The sequence below is a fragment of the Giraffa tippelskirchi genome, chromosome 10 (genome assembly GCF_054371585.1).
Source record: "Giraffa tippelskirchi isolate mGirTip1 chromosome 10, T2T-mGirTip1v1.2.pri, whole genome shotgun sequence".
Classification (NCBI taxonomy): Eukaryota; Metazoa; Chordata; class Mammalia; order Artiodactyla; family Giraffidae; genus Giraffa; species Giraffa tippelskirchi.
The window spans coordinates 95,803,533-95,824,204 of NC_137284.1; the positions used below are offsets into that span (position 1 = coordinate 95,803,533).

The 20,672-nt window shown below is 37.6% G+C and overlaps 1 protein-coding gene across 11 annotated transcripts in view; it reads right to left on the bottom strand.

Annotated features, from left to right (window-relative positions):
• The window catches only part of LOC145524193 (uncharacterized), a 190,216-nt gene that overhangs the window by 49,774 nt on the left and 119,770 nt on the right, over positions 1-20,672 (bottom strand). For 4 of the 11 annotated variants that reach the window (XR_014067299.1, XR_014067302.1, XM_081536013.1 and 1 more), the window contains one exon: positions 13,964-14,113. Coding sequence is in view for 3 of the 11 variants with exons in the window: in XM_081536013.1 (XP_081392139.1) it covers positions 13,964-14,113 (150 nt within the window). In the remaining 8 variants the exon portion in view is untranslated. Of the gene's footprint in view, positions 1-10,577; positions 11,511-13,963; positions 14,114-18,167; positions 20,212-20,672 lie in introns of those variants that run through there. The other 7 variants (XR_014067298.1, XR_014067304.1, XM_081536016.1 and 4 more) reach the window with 3 other exon arrangements.

Consider the following 20,672-nt stretch of genomic DNA (forward strand, 5'->3'; position numbering starts at 1 on the left):
TGGAAGGGGAGGATCAAGTCAACCCTCTTTCAAACTCACTATAGTCCCCTAAAGTATTAATGGAGCTTCCCAGGTGGCGCTAGTGATAAAGAACCCACCTGCCAATGCAGGAGACATAAGAAAGTGGGTTCTATCCCTGGGTCGGGAAGATTACCTGGAGAAGGGCATGACAACTCACTCCAGTATTCTTGCCTAGAGAATCCCCATGGACAGAGGAGCCTGGTGGGCTACAGTCCATGGGGTCACAAAGAGTTGGGCACGACTGAAGCGACTTAGCACACACACATGCACAAAGCATTAATGACCTTTTTGCTTAATACTGATACTGGGAAAATTTTAGTTCATTGACCTAACAAATAATTACAGCTCTTTGGCAAGATTTTGTTCGTGGAAACTGGCAGCATTTCCAAACACTTTAATGATGTTTATTGTCTTAACCAGCACCTGTCCTTTACCCTGTCTGCATACTCCAAAAAAAGTTAACTAAAAGAGAGAATGATTCATTTCATACCCTGATGTTTCCTTATGACCACAGCTGTGGCCACTTCTGTGTCCAGCAAAGTATTTCTTTGGCGAGTGACCTTGGGAGGGGCGGGAAGTGGAGTGGAAGAGGCCTCTGGAAAGTCTTTAACACAGGGGCGTATTCTCTCCTATTTGACGCCAAGAAATTCCCACTCATGGAATCTGGCCTATCATAAATAACCTTTTCTATACTTGATTCAACTTAATAAATCATGTCAACCAATTGTGGTGAATGATGATTGTTCTTTACCCAACAGAACAATAGCCTTCCTAGTTGAAGCTCTGGAAGGACAGAAATCTATCAGTTCCAATTTCCTCCTGCTGGGCAGTCTTCTGTCTCAGCTGTCTAATTCTTCTTCCTTATAACTCCTCCACTACAATGAATTCTTCCTTTCTCTGATCCCTAGGACACCCTGACATGTGTTCTTCTAACTAACTTTGCTGGTCTTAATTCTGAAATGATATCTCTTTTAGATACAGAAAGGTGAAAATTGTCATCTAAGAGGCAAATTCTCAATAAGGATTTTCTTTTTAAAAAACTTATCTTAAAAACTCATGCCCAAACCAGCCAGATTTAGAAAATTCAGAAGCTCTTCTACTTTTTTTTTAAATGTAGACTTTAAAAGATACATTTGTTCCACTAAATAAATGGTAACTGGTACATGAAATGGTATGGGAGTGGAAAGTATTCCTTCTACTGGTACCAACAAAAGTTCGTATGCCTATCCTCCCAATTATATTACAAATGGTCAAATTTTCATGTCATATCTGATATTTCACATAACTGAACCTTTCCTAAATAATTATTCTGCTTCCAAAGCTCACAACTTTTTTTCTAAACCAAGCTTCTCTTGTAATCTGTCTCCACACAGAGATATTCTTCCCTATTTTCTTCTTCTAATAACATTTGTGTGCTTATTTTTATAGCTGCTAAACACACCTACCATCATCTCCAATATCATTCTTCACAACCATTCAATCCTGGTCCTCTAGTTTTGCTACATTTCATATCTTCCATTTTGTTTTCCTCCCCACTGCTGCCCACCTAGCTCTGATATACAGGCAATTTTTGCTGTGCATGGTAGTGAGAGACCCATAAAAATGACTGTTCAAATAGAAACCATGAAAAGCAATCTTATCACTCAAATGGGGAAAATGACAACTGTTTTGGGACCTTGAAAATTTTTTAATCAACAGTAAACACTTTTTCCTATGGATTATAAAAATATAGGGAAACTGAAAATTGAAAAACTCACAGTTATTTAATACACTGTAATTTGACAACATTTGAAGCACTGAACAGTAAGAGCTTTTTTCTTTGTAGAAATCTTACCAAGTGCAGTTTGAACAGTGCTTGCTGTACTCTTATTGTATTACGTACAGTGTGGAGTGAGCATCTTTATTATATTTTGGTGAACTGTCATATTCCTTTTCAAATATGCATTGGCTTCTGACTATCCTTTGTGCTTTCAATGTCATCGAATACCTCTGACAGCTTCTTTAACGTGAGGATTTTTTTTTTGCCAGTGTGCCTTCTTCTGGGACAACTTCATCCTTTATACCACAACCACTTTCCTCATTTGTGTCACTTATTTGCCTTCACTCAGTTCCTCTGGCTTCACACTGTAGTCTCTCAAACAGTGACAGTATCAACATTTCCATAGATAGCTATTTCTTCTAAAACACTGTGTATGTTCAATTTGAATTTCACCTGTAGCTTTATAAATTTGTTACTTTGTCAAATTCAACATTTAGCCAGTTTTCTTTTTGGTGTTCCATTTTTCAAACGTTATGCACATTTGTCACTGGAAGAGAAGGTGGAAACACAACTATAGGCTTTGCTGTCTGGGTGTGAACCAAATAACCGATGTGTGGTGGCCAATCACAAATAGATATTGAAGTAAGTGAGGTGATTGGTCATGATGCATATATATTATTTATGTAGTGATTTGTGAACTGAAACTCTAGTAGTGAAGTTTCTACTTCATGCAATTATTCACAGCTAATGGAAACTGAAATCAAAACTGATGTTAAGGAATTGGTGTTATTTAACTAAACTGTGGTAACTGCAATCTATATATTATTGTAATCATGTAAAGCAAGGATGACCTGATTGTAACTAGGATAACTTGCTGGCTTTTCTTTTTATCTGTAGTGTCTCTAATCCATCTGACATTCCCTGGTCCAAATTTCCCACTAGGATTGATATTGCCTTCTTCACCATTTAACCACTTGCTGCTGCTGCTAAGTCACTTCAGTCGTGTCTGACTCTGTGCGACCCCATAGACAGCAGACCACCAGGCTCCCCCGTCCCTGGGATTCTCCAGGCAAGAACACTGGAGTGGGCTGCCATTTCCTTCTCCAATGCATGAAAGTGAAAAGTGAAAGTGAAGTCGCTGAGTCGTGTCCGACTCTTAGCAACCCTGTGGACTGCAGCCCACCAGGCTCCTCCATCCATGGGATTTTCCAGGCAAGAGTACTGGAGTGGGTTGCCACTGCCTTCTCCGTTTAACCTCAGAATCTCAGGACCTCAGAATCTCACCCAAAGTTTCACCAACACAGTTGTAATGTAATTATAACCATCCTCCTAGTTGGTCTGAGCACCTGTACTTACAATTTGCAGTTTCATCTCTATTAAGCCTAGGAGAGTAATAGGTTTTTCAGAATCCTGCTGCAGGATTAGGAAATTGAAGCTGTTTGTTCTTGTTGTCGCTGCTGTTACTCTTAACTTCTGTAGGAAGTTAGTTCTATAGGAAGACTTAGGTATTTTGTTAAAACTGGACTTTCTGGGTGTCATATCTGGGTGATACCCCAGTGAGGCAGATTTGAAGAACTGTCCCTTTTGTTTCCCTACGCTTCTCCACAAGAATTACTCTCCAAATACATGCAGGCCTGTGAGAATAACTGTTGAACTTTGAAGTGGGAAACACATGGTTAGATATCTCAAACTTGTTGCTTTGCAGGTAAGAGCAATACAAACATTTACGCCTGATATTTTATCTGTTATTTCTCAAATCAGACTTTGGGAACAGTCATCTTGCCTTGGTTATTTACTCAGGAGTACCCCTCTCCTTGGGACTGCTACAGTGAGATGTCAATGCCTCCTTCACAGTCTCTCTTTTAGTTTCTAAGAAATAGGACAATATCTCTGAATTTTTCTTTTTATTTACCATAAAACATCCTCTAAAGAATAAAAGGTGAATATAATTTCCTTTCTTCTTATTCTGAGCCCCAAAGGAAAACCCACAGAATCAAGCTGGGCAGACTCCTGTGACCATCTTGACCATCACAGTATAACAGAAGTAATGCCACAAGCCTTCTGGGGTTAAATGATAAGAACACCTTGCACTTTTGCCTTTTGCACTTCTTAGGACACTTATTTGTAGAACTCAGCTGCTATGTAGGCTGTAAGGATACCCAAACTAGCCCACATAAAGAAGCCATAAATAGGTAATTTAACCAGTAGCCCAGCCAATAATTGGTGTCAACTGCCGGTATGTAAGGGAAGATGCATTCAGATGATCCCTATCCTCATCTCAGTCTTTCAATCTTTCCAGCTTATACCCCATGCCTGTTAAAACACATAAGAAGTCTTCCCTGGGTCTAGAGTAAATTCTTGACCCACAGAACCTGTGAATACAATTGTTATTTTTATAAAATTGTATGCAGCAATAGTAACTGGAACAGAAATACTTGATTCTTAAAACTGAGTGGTAAAATAAGTGAATTTATCTTTTCTTGTCTATACTTTCTAACACTTATACAATGCATACGGTAACTTGTGTAGTCAGTAAGGACAAGTTGGTTGATTAGGTATGGATGGGAGAAGGAAGGGTCTGGGGTGCTGTCAGATTTCATGTCCTTTGAAATGAGTAAGGAGAGATTGTTATGCATTAATTGTTCTCCTTATCTCATCCATATAAAGAACACTGGCAGCATGCTACTTCTTATTAAAGCATTGTACTAAGCAGCCTCTTTAAAGTAGCCCCCAAACTACAATAAAACGTGATATGATAATTTCCCATACTTACCAAATACTGCCTACATGTAGAAATCTCCTTATTCTTTGTAGCTAAATGGTTAATTCTGGGAGATACCCATCTAAATTTGATACAGCCCACTTGATGGTCCAACTGTGGACCACCTTTCATTTTCCCCCATTTCATTTTCCTGGTTTTGTGCTTCAACTGATAAACTTCAAGATTTACGATTTTTCTGACAAAAATGAAATGAGCCAGCCAGATAGTTGTGGCCCTCAGAAGGATAAGAAACAGTCTGAATAAGAAGCAAGGATCATTTTGACCACCAGTTTACCAAACAAAGCCAAGACATTAGCATCAAGGAATAAGCCAATTGCTGACATAAGTGCAAGTTCCAGGAGTCGCTTGTTTCACCTAATTGAATTCAATAAATCATCACAACTAGACAATTCTAAATACTTTATTTTCCCTTAGTAAGTGAGTCTTGCTTACTCTTCCAATTTCTGGGGAAAAAGTCATTTACCATGTCTGGAATGGATTGAGCTAGTTTAGGATGGGGGTTCTACAACATAAGCAGAAAGCAATTTCTATACACAAATCTCTCAACCACACTAGAACTTTAAGATTGCATTCTGGTGGTACTCCATAGAAAAGAGAAAGAAGTAATGTTTAATCTGAGACATAAATTAGAGGCTAATTTGTTTCTTCTAATCTTAAAGGAGTTAGTCTATGAAAATCTAAAAAAATTCTCTTGGCCATTTTGGCATAGAATAGTTGGAGATTAAAGAGAGGAACAACAAGGCCTTTGGGGGGATAAAAAATGAAAATAACACAAAAAAATACATCTTTGTTACATGCGTGGCCAAAAGTATAAAGCTTGATATCATACAAGATTTTCTTTCTTGGCAGCAAGTATTGCTCTTACACCACTGAATGTCATTGCAATCATATGGTATCAATAACAAATGAATTATGGCCAGAATGTCTAAAGACTGCTCTTGCAGACTTTAGATCTGAATTCTCCTTCTTACAAATTTCAAAAGCAGTTCTTTTGGAACTCTGGCCAGTTTTTTGACCTTTCTGCTGACCTGAAAGGGTTATGTATCTAGGATAAGACTCAAACTAGTGTATGGAACATCCCTTGGAGTGGCCAAATTTTCTCTTTATGACTGTGAAACAATTTCCAAGTCACATTTTTTCTGTTGTAGATCTTTCTAGACTACTGAGTTATATAGTATAACCCCAGTATAATCACATCTAATTTCTATCTCGAGATTTTGGTTAGGCTCTTTCAAGATGGTCTAAACACTCTACCAATTGATAGCATTATAACAGGCCTTTTGAATTAGATTCTGGTCCCAGAGGCCAGACATGGGAGCTTATGTCTATTTTCTACCCTATTTTAATTGGTCTTTGTGGCCAGCATGGTCAAGACATAAAAGTTTTAATTAAGGTGGTAGGAGCGGAGTAAAGAAAATAATAAGATAACTTGATGACATTCTGAACGTGGGTTGTAGGGGGAAAGGAAACAAAGTTGACTAAGTCTTCTGGGTATCTGGACTAATAATAAGACACATGATGTAATGTGGATGATTTAGCTTTGGATGGTCTCATGCTAAGAAATAATGTATTGTTACCAGGCTCCAACCAAGTCTTAGGTTTATTTTTAAACTATCTTTCCTAGAAGTAAAACTGTTGTCAAACAATATTGTAATGTAAGCACTCTCTCCCAAAACAGACAGGTAAATTTTATAGTCAGTGTACAGTCCAGAATTATTTCCTGCTGGATCTCCAAACTAAAGCATTCTGAAATTAAGTCACTTAACAAGCATTCTAAAACTCAGAGCCAATGAAAGTGTTCTCTCACCTTCAGGTTTTTTAAAGGTCTCTTCTCTTACTTAGCAACCTTAAGTGCAAGAAATTCTCCTGTACTACCACAGAAAAATCATTTTTTGGTTATATTTTAAAAATAATGTATTAAGATGAGACTAAACATTAAAAACTTGATCTTAATTAGATTTTAAAAATTGATTAAAAGCCTACTTTAAACGTCATACTTAATGGTGAACTATTGAAGGAATTCTCATTGGTTAAAAAAAAAAAAGATTATGACTACTTTAACTATTATCCAATATTGTTCTGGTTTTATTCCCAAAACAATATGACAAGAAAAACTAAGGTATATTGTCTATTCAGTTCAGTTCAGTCACTCAGTTGTGTCCAACTCTTTGCGACCCCATGAATTGCAGCATGCCAGGCCTCTCTGTCCATCACCAACTCCCAGAGTCTACCCAAACCCATGTCCATCGAGTCGGTTATGCCATCCAACCATCTCATCCTCTGTCTTCTCCTTCTCCTCCCGCCCCCAATCCTACCCAGCATTAGGGTCTTTTCCAATGAGTCAACCCTTCGCATGAGGTGGCCAAAGTATTGGAGTTTCAGCTTCAACATCAGACCTTCCAATGAACACCCAGGATTGATCTCTTTTAGGATGGATTGATTGGATCTCCTTGCAGTCCAAGGGACTCTCAAAAGTCTTCTCCAACACCACAGTTCAAAAGCATCAATTTTTGGCGCTCAGCTTTCTTCACCATCCAACTCTCACATTCATACATGACCACTGGAAAAACCATAGCCTTGACTAGACGGACTTTTGTTGGCAAAGTAATGTTTCGGCTTTTAAATATGCTATCTAGGTTGGCCATAACCTTCCTTCCAAGGAGTAAGCGGCTTGTAATTTCATGGCTGCAATCACCATCAGCAGTGATTTTGGAGCCCAACAAAATAAAGTCTGACACTGTTTCCACTGTTTCCCCATCTATTTCCCACGAAGTGATGGGACCAGATGCCATGATCTTAGTTTTCTGAACGCTGAGCTTTAAGCCAACTTTTTCACTCTCCTCTTTCACCTTCATCAAGACGCTCTTTAGTTCTTCTTCACTTTCTGCCATAAGGGTGGTGTCATCTGCATATCTGCGGTTATTGATATTTCTCCCGGCAATCTTGATTCCAGCTTGTGTTTCTTCCAGCCCAGGGTTTCTCATGATGTACTCTGCATAGAAGTTAAATAAGCAGGGTGACAATATACAGCCTTGATGTACTCCTTTCCCTATTTGGAACCAGTCTGTTGTTCCATGTCCAGTTCTAACTGTTGCTTCCTGACCTGCATACAGGTTTCTCAAGAGACAGGTCAGATGGTCTGGTATTCCCATCTCTTTCAGAATTTTCCACAGTTTCTTGTGATCCACACAGTCAAAGGCTTTGGCATAGTCAATAAAGCAGAAATAGACGTCTTTCTGGAACTCTCTTGCTTTTTCGATGATCTAGCGGATATTGGCAATTTGATCTCTGGTTCCTCTGCCTTTTCTAAAACCAGCTTGAACATCTTGAAGTTCACAGTTCACGTATTGCTGAAGCCTGGCTTGGAGAATTTTGAGCATTACTTTACTAGCATGTGAGATGAGTGCAATTGTGCGGTAGTTTTAGCATTCTTTGGCATTGCCTTTCTTTGGGATTGGAACAAAAACTGACCTCTTCCAGTCCTGTGGCCACTGCTGAGTTTTACAAATTTGCTGGCAGAATGAGTGCAGCACTTTCACAGCATCACCTTTGAGGATTTGAAATAGCTCAACTGGAATTCCATCACCTCCACTAGCTTTGTTCGTAGTGATGGTTTCTAAGGCCCACTTGACTTCACATTCCAGGATGTCTGGCTGTAGGTGAGTGATCACACCATCGTGATTATCTGGGTCGTGAAGATCTTTTTTGTACAGTTCTTCTGTGTATTCTTGCCACCTCTTCTTAATATCTTCTGCTTCTGTTAGGTCCATACAATTTCTGTCCTTTATCGAGCCCATCTTTGCATGAAATGTTCCTTTGGTATCTCTAATTTTCTTGAAGAGATCTCTAGTCTTTCCCAATCTGTTGTTTTCCTCTATTTCTTTGCACTGATCGCTGAGGAAGGCTTTCTTATCTCTCCTTGCTATTCTTTGGAACTCTGCATTCAGATGGGAATATCTTTCCTTTTCTCCTTTGCTTTTCGCTTCTCTTCTCTTCCCAGCTATCTGTAAGGCCTCCTCAGACAGCCATTTTGCTTTTTTGCATTTCTTTCCCATGGGGATTTTCTTGATCCCTGTCTCCTGTACAATGTCACGAACCTCTGTCCATAATTCATCAGGCACTCTGTCTACCAGGTCTAGTCCCTTAAATCTATTTGTCACTTCCACTGTATACTCATAAGGGATTTGATCTATGTCATACCTGAATGGACATAAATTATTTGCTAATTGATATGTTTTTCAGAAAATGAAAAAATAATAAGTTAAGGGGACAGATAAAAGATAACATGAGACTCAGTTCTCACCATAAGGAAAAAAATTTGTAACTGTTTTTGGTGATGAATGTTAACTAAACTTATTGTGGTAATAATTTTGAAATATATATGTAATATTTTATTATGTTTGACTTTTTGCAACCCTTAGACTATAGCCTGCCAGGTTTCTCAGTCCATGGGATTCTCTAGGCAAGAATACTGGAATGGGTTGTCATTTCTTCCTCCAGGGCACCTTCCCGACCATACATAAAGGAGACTTCATTAATGTGCATTAGAGGATATCCCAGGTTAACCTGTCATACAAAACTGTCTCTTGAGCCTTTAAATTCTATAGCAATTCTACACCTACTTTATCATATATAAATGCATAGTATATTCAGGAATTCTACACCTAAAACTAATACTGTTACATGTCAATTATATCTCATTTAAAAATTATTAAATGAAAATTTGCTCAACTTCCCTCAACAAAGACATGAAAAAGAAAATTAGGTTTTGTTCTTTTGTTTTGATTCATTTTTTAATATAAGAGGTTTGGCAAATTGACATTCAATGTACGTAAAGAGAAAATGTCACTCATAATATAAGTGGTATTGTAATTGATACAACATTTAGAAGAATATTTTACAGTATCTACAGTTTAAAATGTTCTTAATTTTTGACCCAACAATTCTACCTGTAGTAATTTTTTTCTGCAAAGTAGAAATTTAAAAAATATAAAGATGTATAGAAAGATACTCTCTGCCACATTGTGTGATAAAATTTGGAAGCTAACTTGTATTAGTCATAATTCATTTCATTTATGAGTGGCAGGGAAAAATTTTAGCTCAAATAAGATGGATATTAATTTCTTATTCATGTAAAATTCCAAGGAGGCAGTCTAGGGTAGGTATAAAACTTGATTAATCAGGGCCCAGATTCCCTGTGTCTTGTGGTTCCACTCTGTGGGCCTTAACCTCAAGAAACAAGCATGTGCTTATAGGCAATAGAATGAGGAAAGGAAGTAAAAAGGCAGAGGGGGTAGTCTTTCTGTTTCTTGGGAAGAATCTTGGAATCTGCTATTTGATACTCTACCTACAGTCTGTTGTCCAGAACTTAGTCATATGGCGATGCCTAGCTGAAAGGGAGATTGGCAAATACAGACTGCATTCTGGGCAGCCATGTATCTAGCTAAAAATGTGGAGGCACTATTACATAGAAGAAAGGAGAAATGGACCTCAGGAAACACACCAGTTTCTGCCACATGACTTGCTGACCAACAACAGAATAGGATATAGAACATCATACAGTTAAATACTATGCAGTCATAACAAAATAAGTCAGCCCTACTTGGAAACTTGTTACAGAATGTGATCTATATTCAACAGTTCTAAAAAAACCACATGTGAGAAATGCCTGCATATGCTTATCAAAAGACATGTTAAAATGTTCATTTCTGAAAATTTAAAATAGCCCCAAACTGAAAATGCCACAAATGTCCACTCACTTAGAATGAATAAGTAAAAGATGGCATATTTACCTAGTGAAATTCTTTACATAATGGGAATGAACACCGTTGCCATATGCAACAATATGACTGGTTCTTAAAACATAATGTTGAACAAAAGAAGTCAGACCCCAAAACAATGTATACTCCACTTTATAGAACTTAAAAAAAACAGAGAAAATTATAACCCTATATGGTGAGAAAGCAGGAAAAAGTTACCTTTAAGAGACAGCAGGAAAGGAGCACAGAGAGAGGCTTTTGAGATGCTGGTAACATTCTATTTCCTGAACTGAGTTCTGATTACTCGGGGATATTCACTTTGAGAAAATTCATCAAGCTATACAGTTACATTTGGGTAATTTTTGCATACGTGTGACATCAGTAAGATTTTTAAAAAGCACATGTACATTGTTCATATGTAGAAAATCTGGAAGTATATATGCTACATTAAATTAAGAGTCAGTAACTCTTTCTATAAAGGGCCAGAGAGTAAATATTTTAGGTTTTGTTGGTTACACAATCTCTATCACAACTACTCAATTCCATTGTTGCAGTGCAAAAGCATCCCTCAGTCAGTCAGTCAGTTCAGTCGCTTAGTCGTGTCTGACTCCTTGCAACCCCATAGACTTCAGTAAGCCAGGATTCCGTGTCTATCACCAACTCCCAGAGCCTACTCAAACTCATGTCTAGACAATACATAAATGAATGGGTGTGGCTATCCTCCAGTAAAATTTATTTACAAAACCAGGTGACAGGTTGTAGTTGGCCAACCCCTGTACTAAAAACTGTTCATAGTAGTTACCCCTGAGGATAGCATTGAGGGGAAAGAGGATTTTTACTCTTTACATGTAAATGTAAGATGTCTATAATGTCTAATATTTTACAATTAACATTTTATTTAAAGGATCTACTTTTATTAAAAATCAAATGCTCACCTGAAACAAAAAACCGGATTTGAGTGCAATCAATGGACACCTCAAAGTAACAACAGAAATCTGATGCAAGTCAGGCATGAGTATTCTGCATTTTAACTATCACCTAAAATGCCACACCCATGGGATTCTCCAGGCAAGAACCCACTCCAGTATTCTTACCTGGAGAATCCCGTGGACAGAGGAGCCTGACTGTAGTCTATGGGGTCACAAGAGTTGGACATGACTTAGCGACTAAACCACCACCACCAAAATGCCTATAAGAATACAGAAAATTTTATTACCAATTATCAAGAGAGGATTAATATCTGTTAATAATAAAAAAACCTATTCATCAAGGCTCTTTATCTATACTTGTAATTTCCATTTAAAACAAATATTAGCCATGGTACTGCCATATTTCAACTTTCCATGGTATAACAAGAAAATCATTGCTTTTGCTCTGTACATGGAACACATGTTTTGATCAAGGTATAAGAATGCCAGTGGCATAAACGTACATATACAAAAAAAAAAATTCTGATTAATGCACCTGGAAAATATTCACAAGTAAGCTGAAATTTACTTTTGAACTTTGTCAAGATAAATTTCAATTGTTTTGCTTTAGTAATAGGAAAACAAATGTAAGCCAAAGTTCTAATAATCTATGGCTTCTAAGGATTTAAATCCACTTGTAGACCCAAGATATACACAGACAATAGGTAATAAGCTTTGAACAGTCTGTGCCTCTTATTTTGGCAGGTATATATCAGTGCTTTAAAAAATGAGAGAAAAATTATTGTAACCCAGTATCGAAGAGATCAACTGTTCAAAGAAAAAGAATGGAAAAGATTTGGGGAGTGGCAAAAGAAAATCAGATTCTTTTAGTTGAGGGGAACAGCAGGAGAAACAAAGAACAAGGTTCCAAATGAGAAGGCCCTCCTCAAAGGACTGTGAAACCGGTTTCCTTTGGGAGAAATCCAGTTTAAAGTATATAGGCTTTCTCTTGAGTTCAATGGGAAGTCAGTGGGAGATTGAGCAAGGAATTAATGATTCTTAAGAAATCTAACTTTGAGACCATGTGTACAGCTCATGACTTTCTTCCTCACTCCCTTCCAAATATGCATCCCTACAATTGCAAAAATTCAAACCAGGATCTTAATACATGACAGAGCCTGGAAGGTGAAAGTGAAAAGTGAAAGTGTTAGTTGCTCAGTCATGTCCAACTCCTTACAACTCCATGGATGATAGCCCACCAGGCTTCTCTGTCCATGTGATTCTCCAGGCAAGAATACTGATTGGAGTGGGTGGCCATACCCTTCTCCAGGGGATCTTCCCGACCCAGGGATCAAACTCAGGTCTCCGGCATTGCAGCAGATTCTTGACCATCTAAGCCAACAGGGAAGCCCCTAATCACGGTAGTTCTGGTATAAATAGCTATATGTGGCAGGTAGTTAACTTTCCACATCTAAATGACCAACACTTTTAGCAAAACTATTGTTGAATGGCCCATACTAATGCTGTTTTTTGTTGCTGTTGTTAGTTTTGATGTTAGTTTTTCATCACTACGATTTCTACCAGCATCTCTGACAAAATTTCATTCAAGCTCAGCTCTTAAGAACTCCTAACAGGTGGCCAAATATCTAGCAAAAGCATTTTTTAAGTGCCATAGTTTCTTAGTAGTTGCCCATTCTTTTATACTCATCAAACCTAAACTTTGTGTCTCTAGGCTTCTGGACCTTATGAAGAGTGTCAGAACTAAAATATTCTTGCTGAGGTATCTCTCCTCCTCAGGAGGCTTGTTTTGTGTTTTATTTCTAATGCTTTCAGGGATGGTTGTACTGTGAGAGTAGGAGAAGGTAAACATAGCTGTTTACCTACATCTTCTATCCTAAGCTACCTAAAATGCCTATGTTTTTCTGAAAGTTTAATTTTTGTTTTAGGTTTGAAAGATTCATTAACAAAAGAAACCACTTGTCATGCACAAAAAAAGAATTTCAATATTTAACAGAGGATTAATGGACTTAATTTCAGTACACAGTCATTAAAAGAAAAGAAAGAAACAATAGAGAAAAGTAACAGCATACATATACATCATCAAATTGGACTGACCAACATCCAGACTTAAACAGTGCTGAGAAGTCCCTTGTTAAAAGCAATCTGGAGTCCCAATTAGGAAAAGGTCCCCAGCAGTGCATCCACCTCATGGGTGACACTTCAAACTGTAGTTTTGGGAGCACCCACTTATAGTCTCAGGCCACAAACTGATATCATCAGCATGTATGCAAAAATGCAGCTCTGTGTTTTTTGTTTTTTTTTTTTTAATTATTACAACACCAATTGTTTCATTTGATAAGTCAGAGGATTTCTTTAGACTCCAGGGGCTTGGCCAGACTCTCAGGGGCTCAAGAATTCCAAGACACACTCTTTTTCTTATCTAAAGTGCCACCTGACTTGCTGTACTTGCAGGCAGGCATGGAATCCAAGCGGTGTCCAGGCAGGTCAGAATCAGGTTAGAGGCCTGATCTCCTGCTTCTGAAGCCTGAACAAGACTTCCTCCATTTTAATTTGTGTCTGTAGGAGAGTTATAGACCCAGACTACCATGTAGAAATCCAAGTAATATTACAAAATGAGGGAAAGGGTGATCTGTTTATAATAAACATGATCAAATCACCCAATTGCTGATTGTTCCATGTGTAATTGGCAAAGTACAAAAAGAGAACCTCTTACCTTATTAACAGTTACAGGTGATACAGGGTTTGGACCCACAAATGAAATACACGCAATTGGAGTCTGGGTGGATGAGGCAGCCTCCTGGTTCTCCTGTACTTGCTCATGTGATTGCACATGGGAAGGATAATACCATATTAGTGATGATTCCTGGACATGAAAGATGGAAATATGTGCCATTAACATACTGTTTTTATCATAAATTAAATTAAAAGATGCTTGCTCCTTGGAAGGAAAGCTATGACAAACCTAGACAATATACTAAAAAGCAGAGATATCACTTTGTCAACAAAGGTCCATATAGTCAAAGCTATGGTTTTTCCAGTAGTCATGTATGGATGTGAGAGTTCGACCATAAAGAAGGCTGAGTGCTGAAGAATTGATGCTTTTGAATTGTGGTGCTGGAGAAGACTCTTGAGAGTCCCTTGGACTGCAAGGAGACCAAACCAGTCAATCCTAAAGGAAATCAACCCTGAATAACCACTGGAAGGACTGATGCTGAAGCTGAAGCTCCAATAGTTAGGCCACCTGATGTGAAGAACCGACTCACTGGAAAAGACCCTGATGCTGGATAAGATTGAGGGCAGGAGGAGAAGAGGATGTCAGAGGATGAGATGGTTGGATGGCATCACTGACTCAATGGACAGGGGTTTGAGCATGCTCTGGGAGATAGTGAAGGACAGGGAAGCCTGGTATGTGGCAGTCCTTGGGGTCGCAAAGAGTTGGACATGACTTAGTGATTGAACAACAACTTTCTCATAAATATACTATTCTTGGAAGCCAGACTGTAATGTGGATTGTCATTCTGCCTCAACCTTCAAGGATATGTTACAGTAAAAGGAAAATATGAAGAAAGCTACTGGGTAATCTTCAGCTGGAGAAATATGAGTCAGACCTGAACTCAGGATAACTTCACCTGCCCGGCAAACAAGGCCTGTCCTTTCTTAACTTTGACATTGTTTGGACAGAATTTATCTGTTAGACAGATTACACAGCACTGGTAGAGATATAGTTCAAGCCTTGACCATTAATGCAAGTGGATGCCTACAACACTTAAAGCACATGAACTTACCTTAACGTATGACAAAAACTTTCTGCAATTGTTTAATGCCTCAGTAATATTTCAGCTACACCAAACTAAATCCTTAACTGACATATTTGATTGGACTGTTTTCTCTATGCAGGTATTATATTACCTTGCTCAAAAGGATAAGGCCCAAGGCATTTTTAATGTCTACTAATGTGTACACATGGAAAAAATTATTTAGAGAACAGACTCCTAACAATCATCCCTAATGGCTTACAAAGTGCCCTGACACCTTGTGCCAAGGAATGTTATCATTATAGTGTAGTTAACACAAGTATCATGTGCCAATTTCATGTGTTACCTATTGCATATAGAGAAGAATATTGTTCCCTCATTTCACGGGTAATTATTTGGACTTTGATAACCACACCCACTAACTGATAGATTGAGTTAAGGCTACCAAGGGACTGCTATGTGGACCAACTTCTTACATTTGGGAATCCTGCTTATTGGAGAACTCCATTAACTATTGTGAATGGACTATCTTTCCTAAATCCTATGTTTTTTTAAAATAGCCCCCCTCAATTTGTATGTATTACAACCAATGGCATAGAAACTATTTCTATGTATGGAACCCCTTTTTTTTTCGGATGCCTAACACATGTTGATCATTTAATTGGAAGGGGACCACCTATTACTTCCCCCCCCGCAGGAGAACTCAGGTATTGTGGATGCAAATGTTACTCCTTACTCTTTCTGATCCCGTATTAGCTTCCCCTTAAAACCCTTATGTAAGATTTTGCAAGGAACCAAAGAGTTACAAAATTTAACTTTTTACAAAAGATAAATGTAATGCTACCTTGATAGAACATTCTGTTGTTACTACTATTGCAGGAGTTGATGTATAAAAACATACTTCTGATTCATGGTGGGGCTTTTTCTTTACTAAATCCCCTACTGCTCAAAAATTGTTCTCTGCTTTGTTTAATCCTTTACTTGTCTCTTTGATCATGCTGTTTTTTTTTAATTATTATTTGGAATTGTTATATAGAATTAAGAAAGCTGCTTATGTAATTTTGCCTTATTCCTATGCTCTTCAGCCTAAACAACCCTGAGGCTGACTGTTACTGCTGCTGCTGCTGCTGCTAAGTCGCTTCAGTCGTGTCCGACTCTGTTCGACCCCATAGACGGCAGCCCACCAGGCTTCCCCATCCCTGGGATTCTCCAGGCAAGAATACTGGAGTGGGTTGCCATTTCCTTCTCCAGTGCATGAAAGGGAAAAATGTAAGTGAAGTCGCTCAGTCGTCCAACTCTTAGCGACTCCATGGACTGTAGCCTACCAGGCTCCTCCGTCCATGGGATTTTCCAGGCAAGAGTACTGGAGTGGTGTGCCATTGCCTTCTCTGTTAGGGAAATTAAAATGCAGGAAGTTTGTTCAGGTTTCAGAAGCAGGAGAGTAGGCCTCTGACCTTCCTGCAAGCACAGCAGGTCAGGTGGCACTCAGATAAGAAAGGGAGTGGGTCTTGGAATTCTAAGGCCCTGAGGGTCTGATCAAGCTTCAGGGGTCTAAAGAAATCCTGTGACTCACAAGGTGAAACAAACAGAATTATAAAATTAAAACAACAAAACAGAGCTACATTTTTGTAAACAAACTGATGATAATATTAGTTTGTGGCCTGGGATTATAAGTGGGAGCCCTCAAAACTGCAATTTGAGGTCTTTCCCATGGGGTGAATACACCGCCTGGGACCTTTGCCCAATAGGGACTCTAGATTACTGTTAAGGAGGGACTCCTCAGCACTGTTTAGTCTGGATGTTGGTCAGCTCAATTTGGTGATGTACATGTACTGTTACTTTTTTCTTTTCTTTTAATGACTGTATATTGAAATTAAGTCAATTAATCCTCTATTAAATATTGAAATTGCTAATTGAGTGTGACAAGTGGTTTCTTTTCTTAACAAATCCTTTGAACCTAAAACTAAATCCTTTGAACCTAAATTCTTTGAAAGTAAAACTTTTGGCAAAACAGTCTATCATTCCTAATATCTTGAACCAGGTAAGAATCGCATTTGAGGAGGAAAAGGAAAAGGATAGAAGAGGATGCCATCCTCTCTCATTAAGTGAAAGTAGACCTTCTCCTTGGAAGACAGAGGTGTAAATATGAGGGTAAAAAATACTAAAGGGGATGAAGTCAAAGCATGGCAACAACAAACTTCAGGAAAGAGATCGCCTCTGCAGAGGGAGACTATATTAAAATGAAATGCTTTTGGCAAGCAAACATAATAGACTCTCGGCTGGCTGGGATAAAGTGATCTGGGTGTAGCAGCATATTTTTTCCATGGATATATATACTAGTTTTTAATGTTGAAAAAAGGGATGTTTAATTTTCAAGGAGGACGTTTTTTGGAAATATCAGATGGTGGAAAAAAGTCCATATTGGTTTACCCTTTTGGAAGACCATGGCTAAACCATGTACATCAGCCAGCTTCCAGACTCACATGACCATATATTGGGAGTAAAAGGGGATGATTCATAATTTTATGGGATCCCAGCTTCCAGTGTGGCCCTCACCAACCATTTAATATCTGGAGTTCCTGCCATTTCCATCTTCTGATCCCTAGGCATTTAGAAGACTATTGTTTACTAGATACATTATCTTCTCATTAAAGATAGGATTGTTTGCATGTTATATAATTTCCTTATTTTTACTTTATCTATATAGTTACATTTGAATTGAGTTTCTTATAGACAGTGTGTTGTTGAGTCATATATTTTTATCCACTTTGACAATCTCTTTTGTGTGTTCAGACCATTTACATTTAATATAATGATGGTGTTTTTGGATTTAGACCTGTCATTTTATTGGTTGTTACCTCTTTTTTTTTTCTCAAATTATTGGTTTCCTCTTGTCTACTTTCTTTTGGATTATGTGAATATTCTTTTGGTATTAAATTTTACTTGTGTTTTCTACTATATCTATTCATAGAACTTTTTATAGGCTAATCTAGGAATTATAGTATACATACTTAACTTTCTACAATCTACTTAAATCAGTATTTTACCACATCAAGTGGAAAATAGAAACAGTATTATAGACTTGTCCCTCCTCTCTTTAAGTTGTAGTTGTCTTATGTATTACATCCAGATACATTGAAAGCTCCATCAGACAATGTTATAATTTTTGCTCTCAATCATACTTTAATAAATTCAAAGGGAGGGAAACTGCCTATCAGAAGCATTCAGATATTTATCATTTCTGTTGCTCATTCCCAAACTTTCAAGTTTCCTTGTAGTATTATTTTCCTTCTTTCTTAAGAGCTGTATTTAGTAATTCTTTTAGTGTAGGTCTGCTGGGAAGAAATTTTCTTAGTTTTCTCTCAGCGGAGATGTCTTACTTCACGTCTGTTTCTGAAAGATATTTTTGTTGCATATAGAATTCTGTATTTGAGGGTTTTTTTTTCCTTTCAGAACTTGAAATTTGTTGTGTCATTTTTTTTTTTGTGGTTTCTTATGAGAAATATAGTAATTAAAATGGTTGTTTCTTTTTTTTTATGACAAACTATTTGGCTATTTTAAAGATTTTTTTTGATCTTTAATTTATAGAAATTTGATTATGTTGATTATGATTTTGGGGTTTATCCTGTTTGTAATTTGCTTAGCTTTTTCAATTTGTACATTTATGTCTTTCACTGAATATGCAAAGTTTTCCTCAAATACATTTTCTTCAGAAACTTTTTCTTTATATTGCATTTTTCTCCCCTCCTTCTGGTTTTTCAGTAACATAAATGTTAGACTATTCTCTATTGTTACTCAGGTCCTTGAGGGTCTGCAAATTTTTTCTTTTCAATTTTTTCCCCGTGTTCAACCTGGATAATTCCAGTTTTTCTACCTTCAAGCTCATTGTCTTGATCCTCTGTCATCTCCACTTGACTGAGTTAATCCAGTGAGTTTTAATTATTATACTTTTAATTCTAAAATTTCTCTTTGGTTTTCTATCTTCTACTTATTTTCTGAGAGTTTCTATCTTCCCATTCATTCTAATTTGTTCTTACTTTCTGGAGCATGTTTTAAAAATAATATCTGCCTTAAAGTGTCTGTCAGTTAGTTCCAATATCTGTGTCATCTCAGCACTGGCATTTATTGTTTTCCTATCTGAGTTGAGATTTTCTTGTTTCTTCATCTGCTGAATAATTTTGGAGTGTATCCTGAACATTTTGAAAATTATATCATAAAACTGAGTCTTAATTAAGTTCTATGGAGAATGTTAATATTTTGTTTTACCAGGCATTTTATAAATTGGATTCATGTTGCAAGGTCCAAGTAGATTTCTGTGGATGGTGATTTTGATGTCAGTTCCATTTTTAAAGCCTTTGTAAAGCCATTTAGATCTGTCCAGAATGTATGCCACCCAGTGGCCAGTCTGGGACCTGGGCAGTGGTCTATCTCTTCATTTAGTTCTTAACTGAACAACTGTTCACTTGTTATTTAAGATCAGATCCATGTATGTGCAACTTGGGAGTGAGTCCAGGAGCTCACAAGCAAATTTACAGAAGTCACTTAACCAAGTGCTTCCTTCTTCATCATCTGTTACTTTTTGGTCCTTGTGGCTCTCCTTTCAGTCCTCTGGACAGAAATCCAGTGTTTTATCTACCCTACTCTGCTGCACACAGTCCACAGCTATATCTGTGTTTCAACTAAGAGGAAGGAGAACAGGGAATAAAAGAGCGACCAGAGTTCACCCCACTCTCTTGAAATTATAGGTCCTCTGATTGGAGAGAAATAGTCCCATCCTGCAGAATTTAAGTCACCTGCATGCCTTTGGTGCTGCTGCCTATAGCCACTGCCATGGAGCTGGGATGCAAGAAAACCAAAAAATAAGACAAAAAGAAAGAAAAAAGTAAGAGATTTTCTCCACTCTCTCTAAGAACTCAGAGATCCCTTTCTCAGTTCAGGACTAGAGGACTTCTCCAGTAGCTCTCTCTTTGACAGAAGTGTCAGTATCAATTCAATATTGATGCTGAAGTGTCAATATCCACTTCTGGGTTTCAGGCTGTCTTGAGTCCAGGCTGGAGGATCTTGGAGTCAAAAAATGTTAAACCCATTACTGGATCTGTAGTATTGTAAATGATGGTCTTCTTCAATCTGTCTGCTGTTTTTCACTTTCAGGATCTTTAAATAGCTGCTTCCAGGCATTATGTAAAGATTTTATGGGTCCATTCAGCTAAAGAGATAGGTTGAAACATACCGATTTTGTCTTAGTCCAATATTTTAAAAATAAATAAATAACATGACAGCATAAAAGCAAGAAGAAAGAATAAAGTGAACAAGATTGCATGTCAAATTTAGTTGCAAGTAAAAAGTTGATATTTTAGTACTGGGTGCTAAAACTATTCAAATGTTTTGCCTCCTGCATGGTAACTGGTGACAAGAGCCAGATATGGATTCCCTAGTTCCACGTACCAATAGAATACTCAACAGAAGCCAGAATTCATTACTCAGGCTAACTAACTTAGCTTATTTGCTTAGCTTTCCTGAGAATATGTCCTTGCTTCTGCTTTCTGCTGGATACATTTGTATATCAGAAATCATTTAATAACCACAACTCCTTGATTAAAGAGTGGGAATTATTTTCAGGTTAAGTGACTTGTCCATTAAGTGATAAAATGTTAACTAGATGGATAG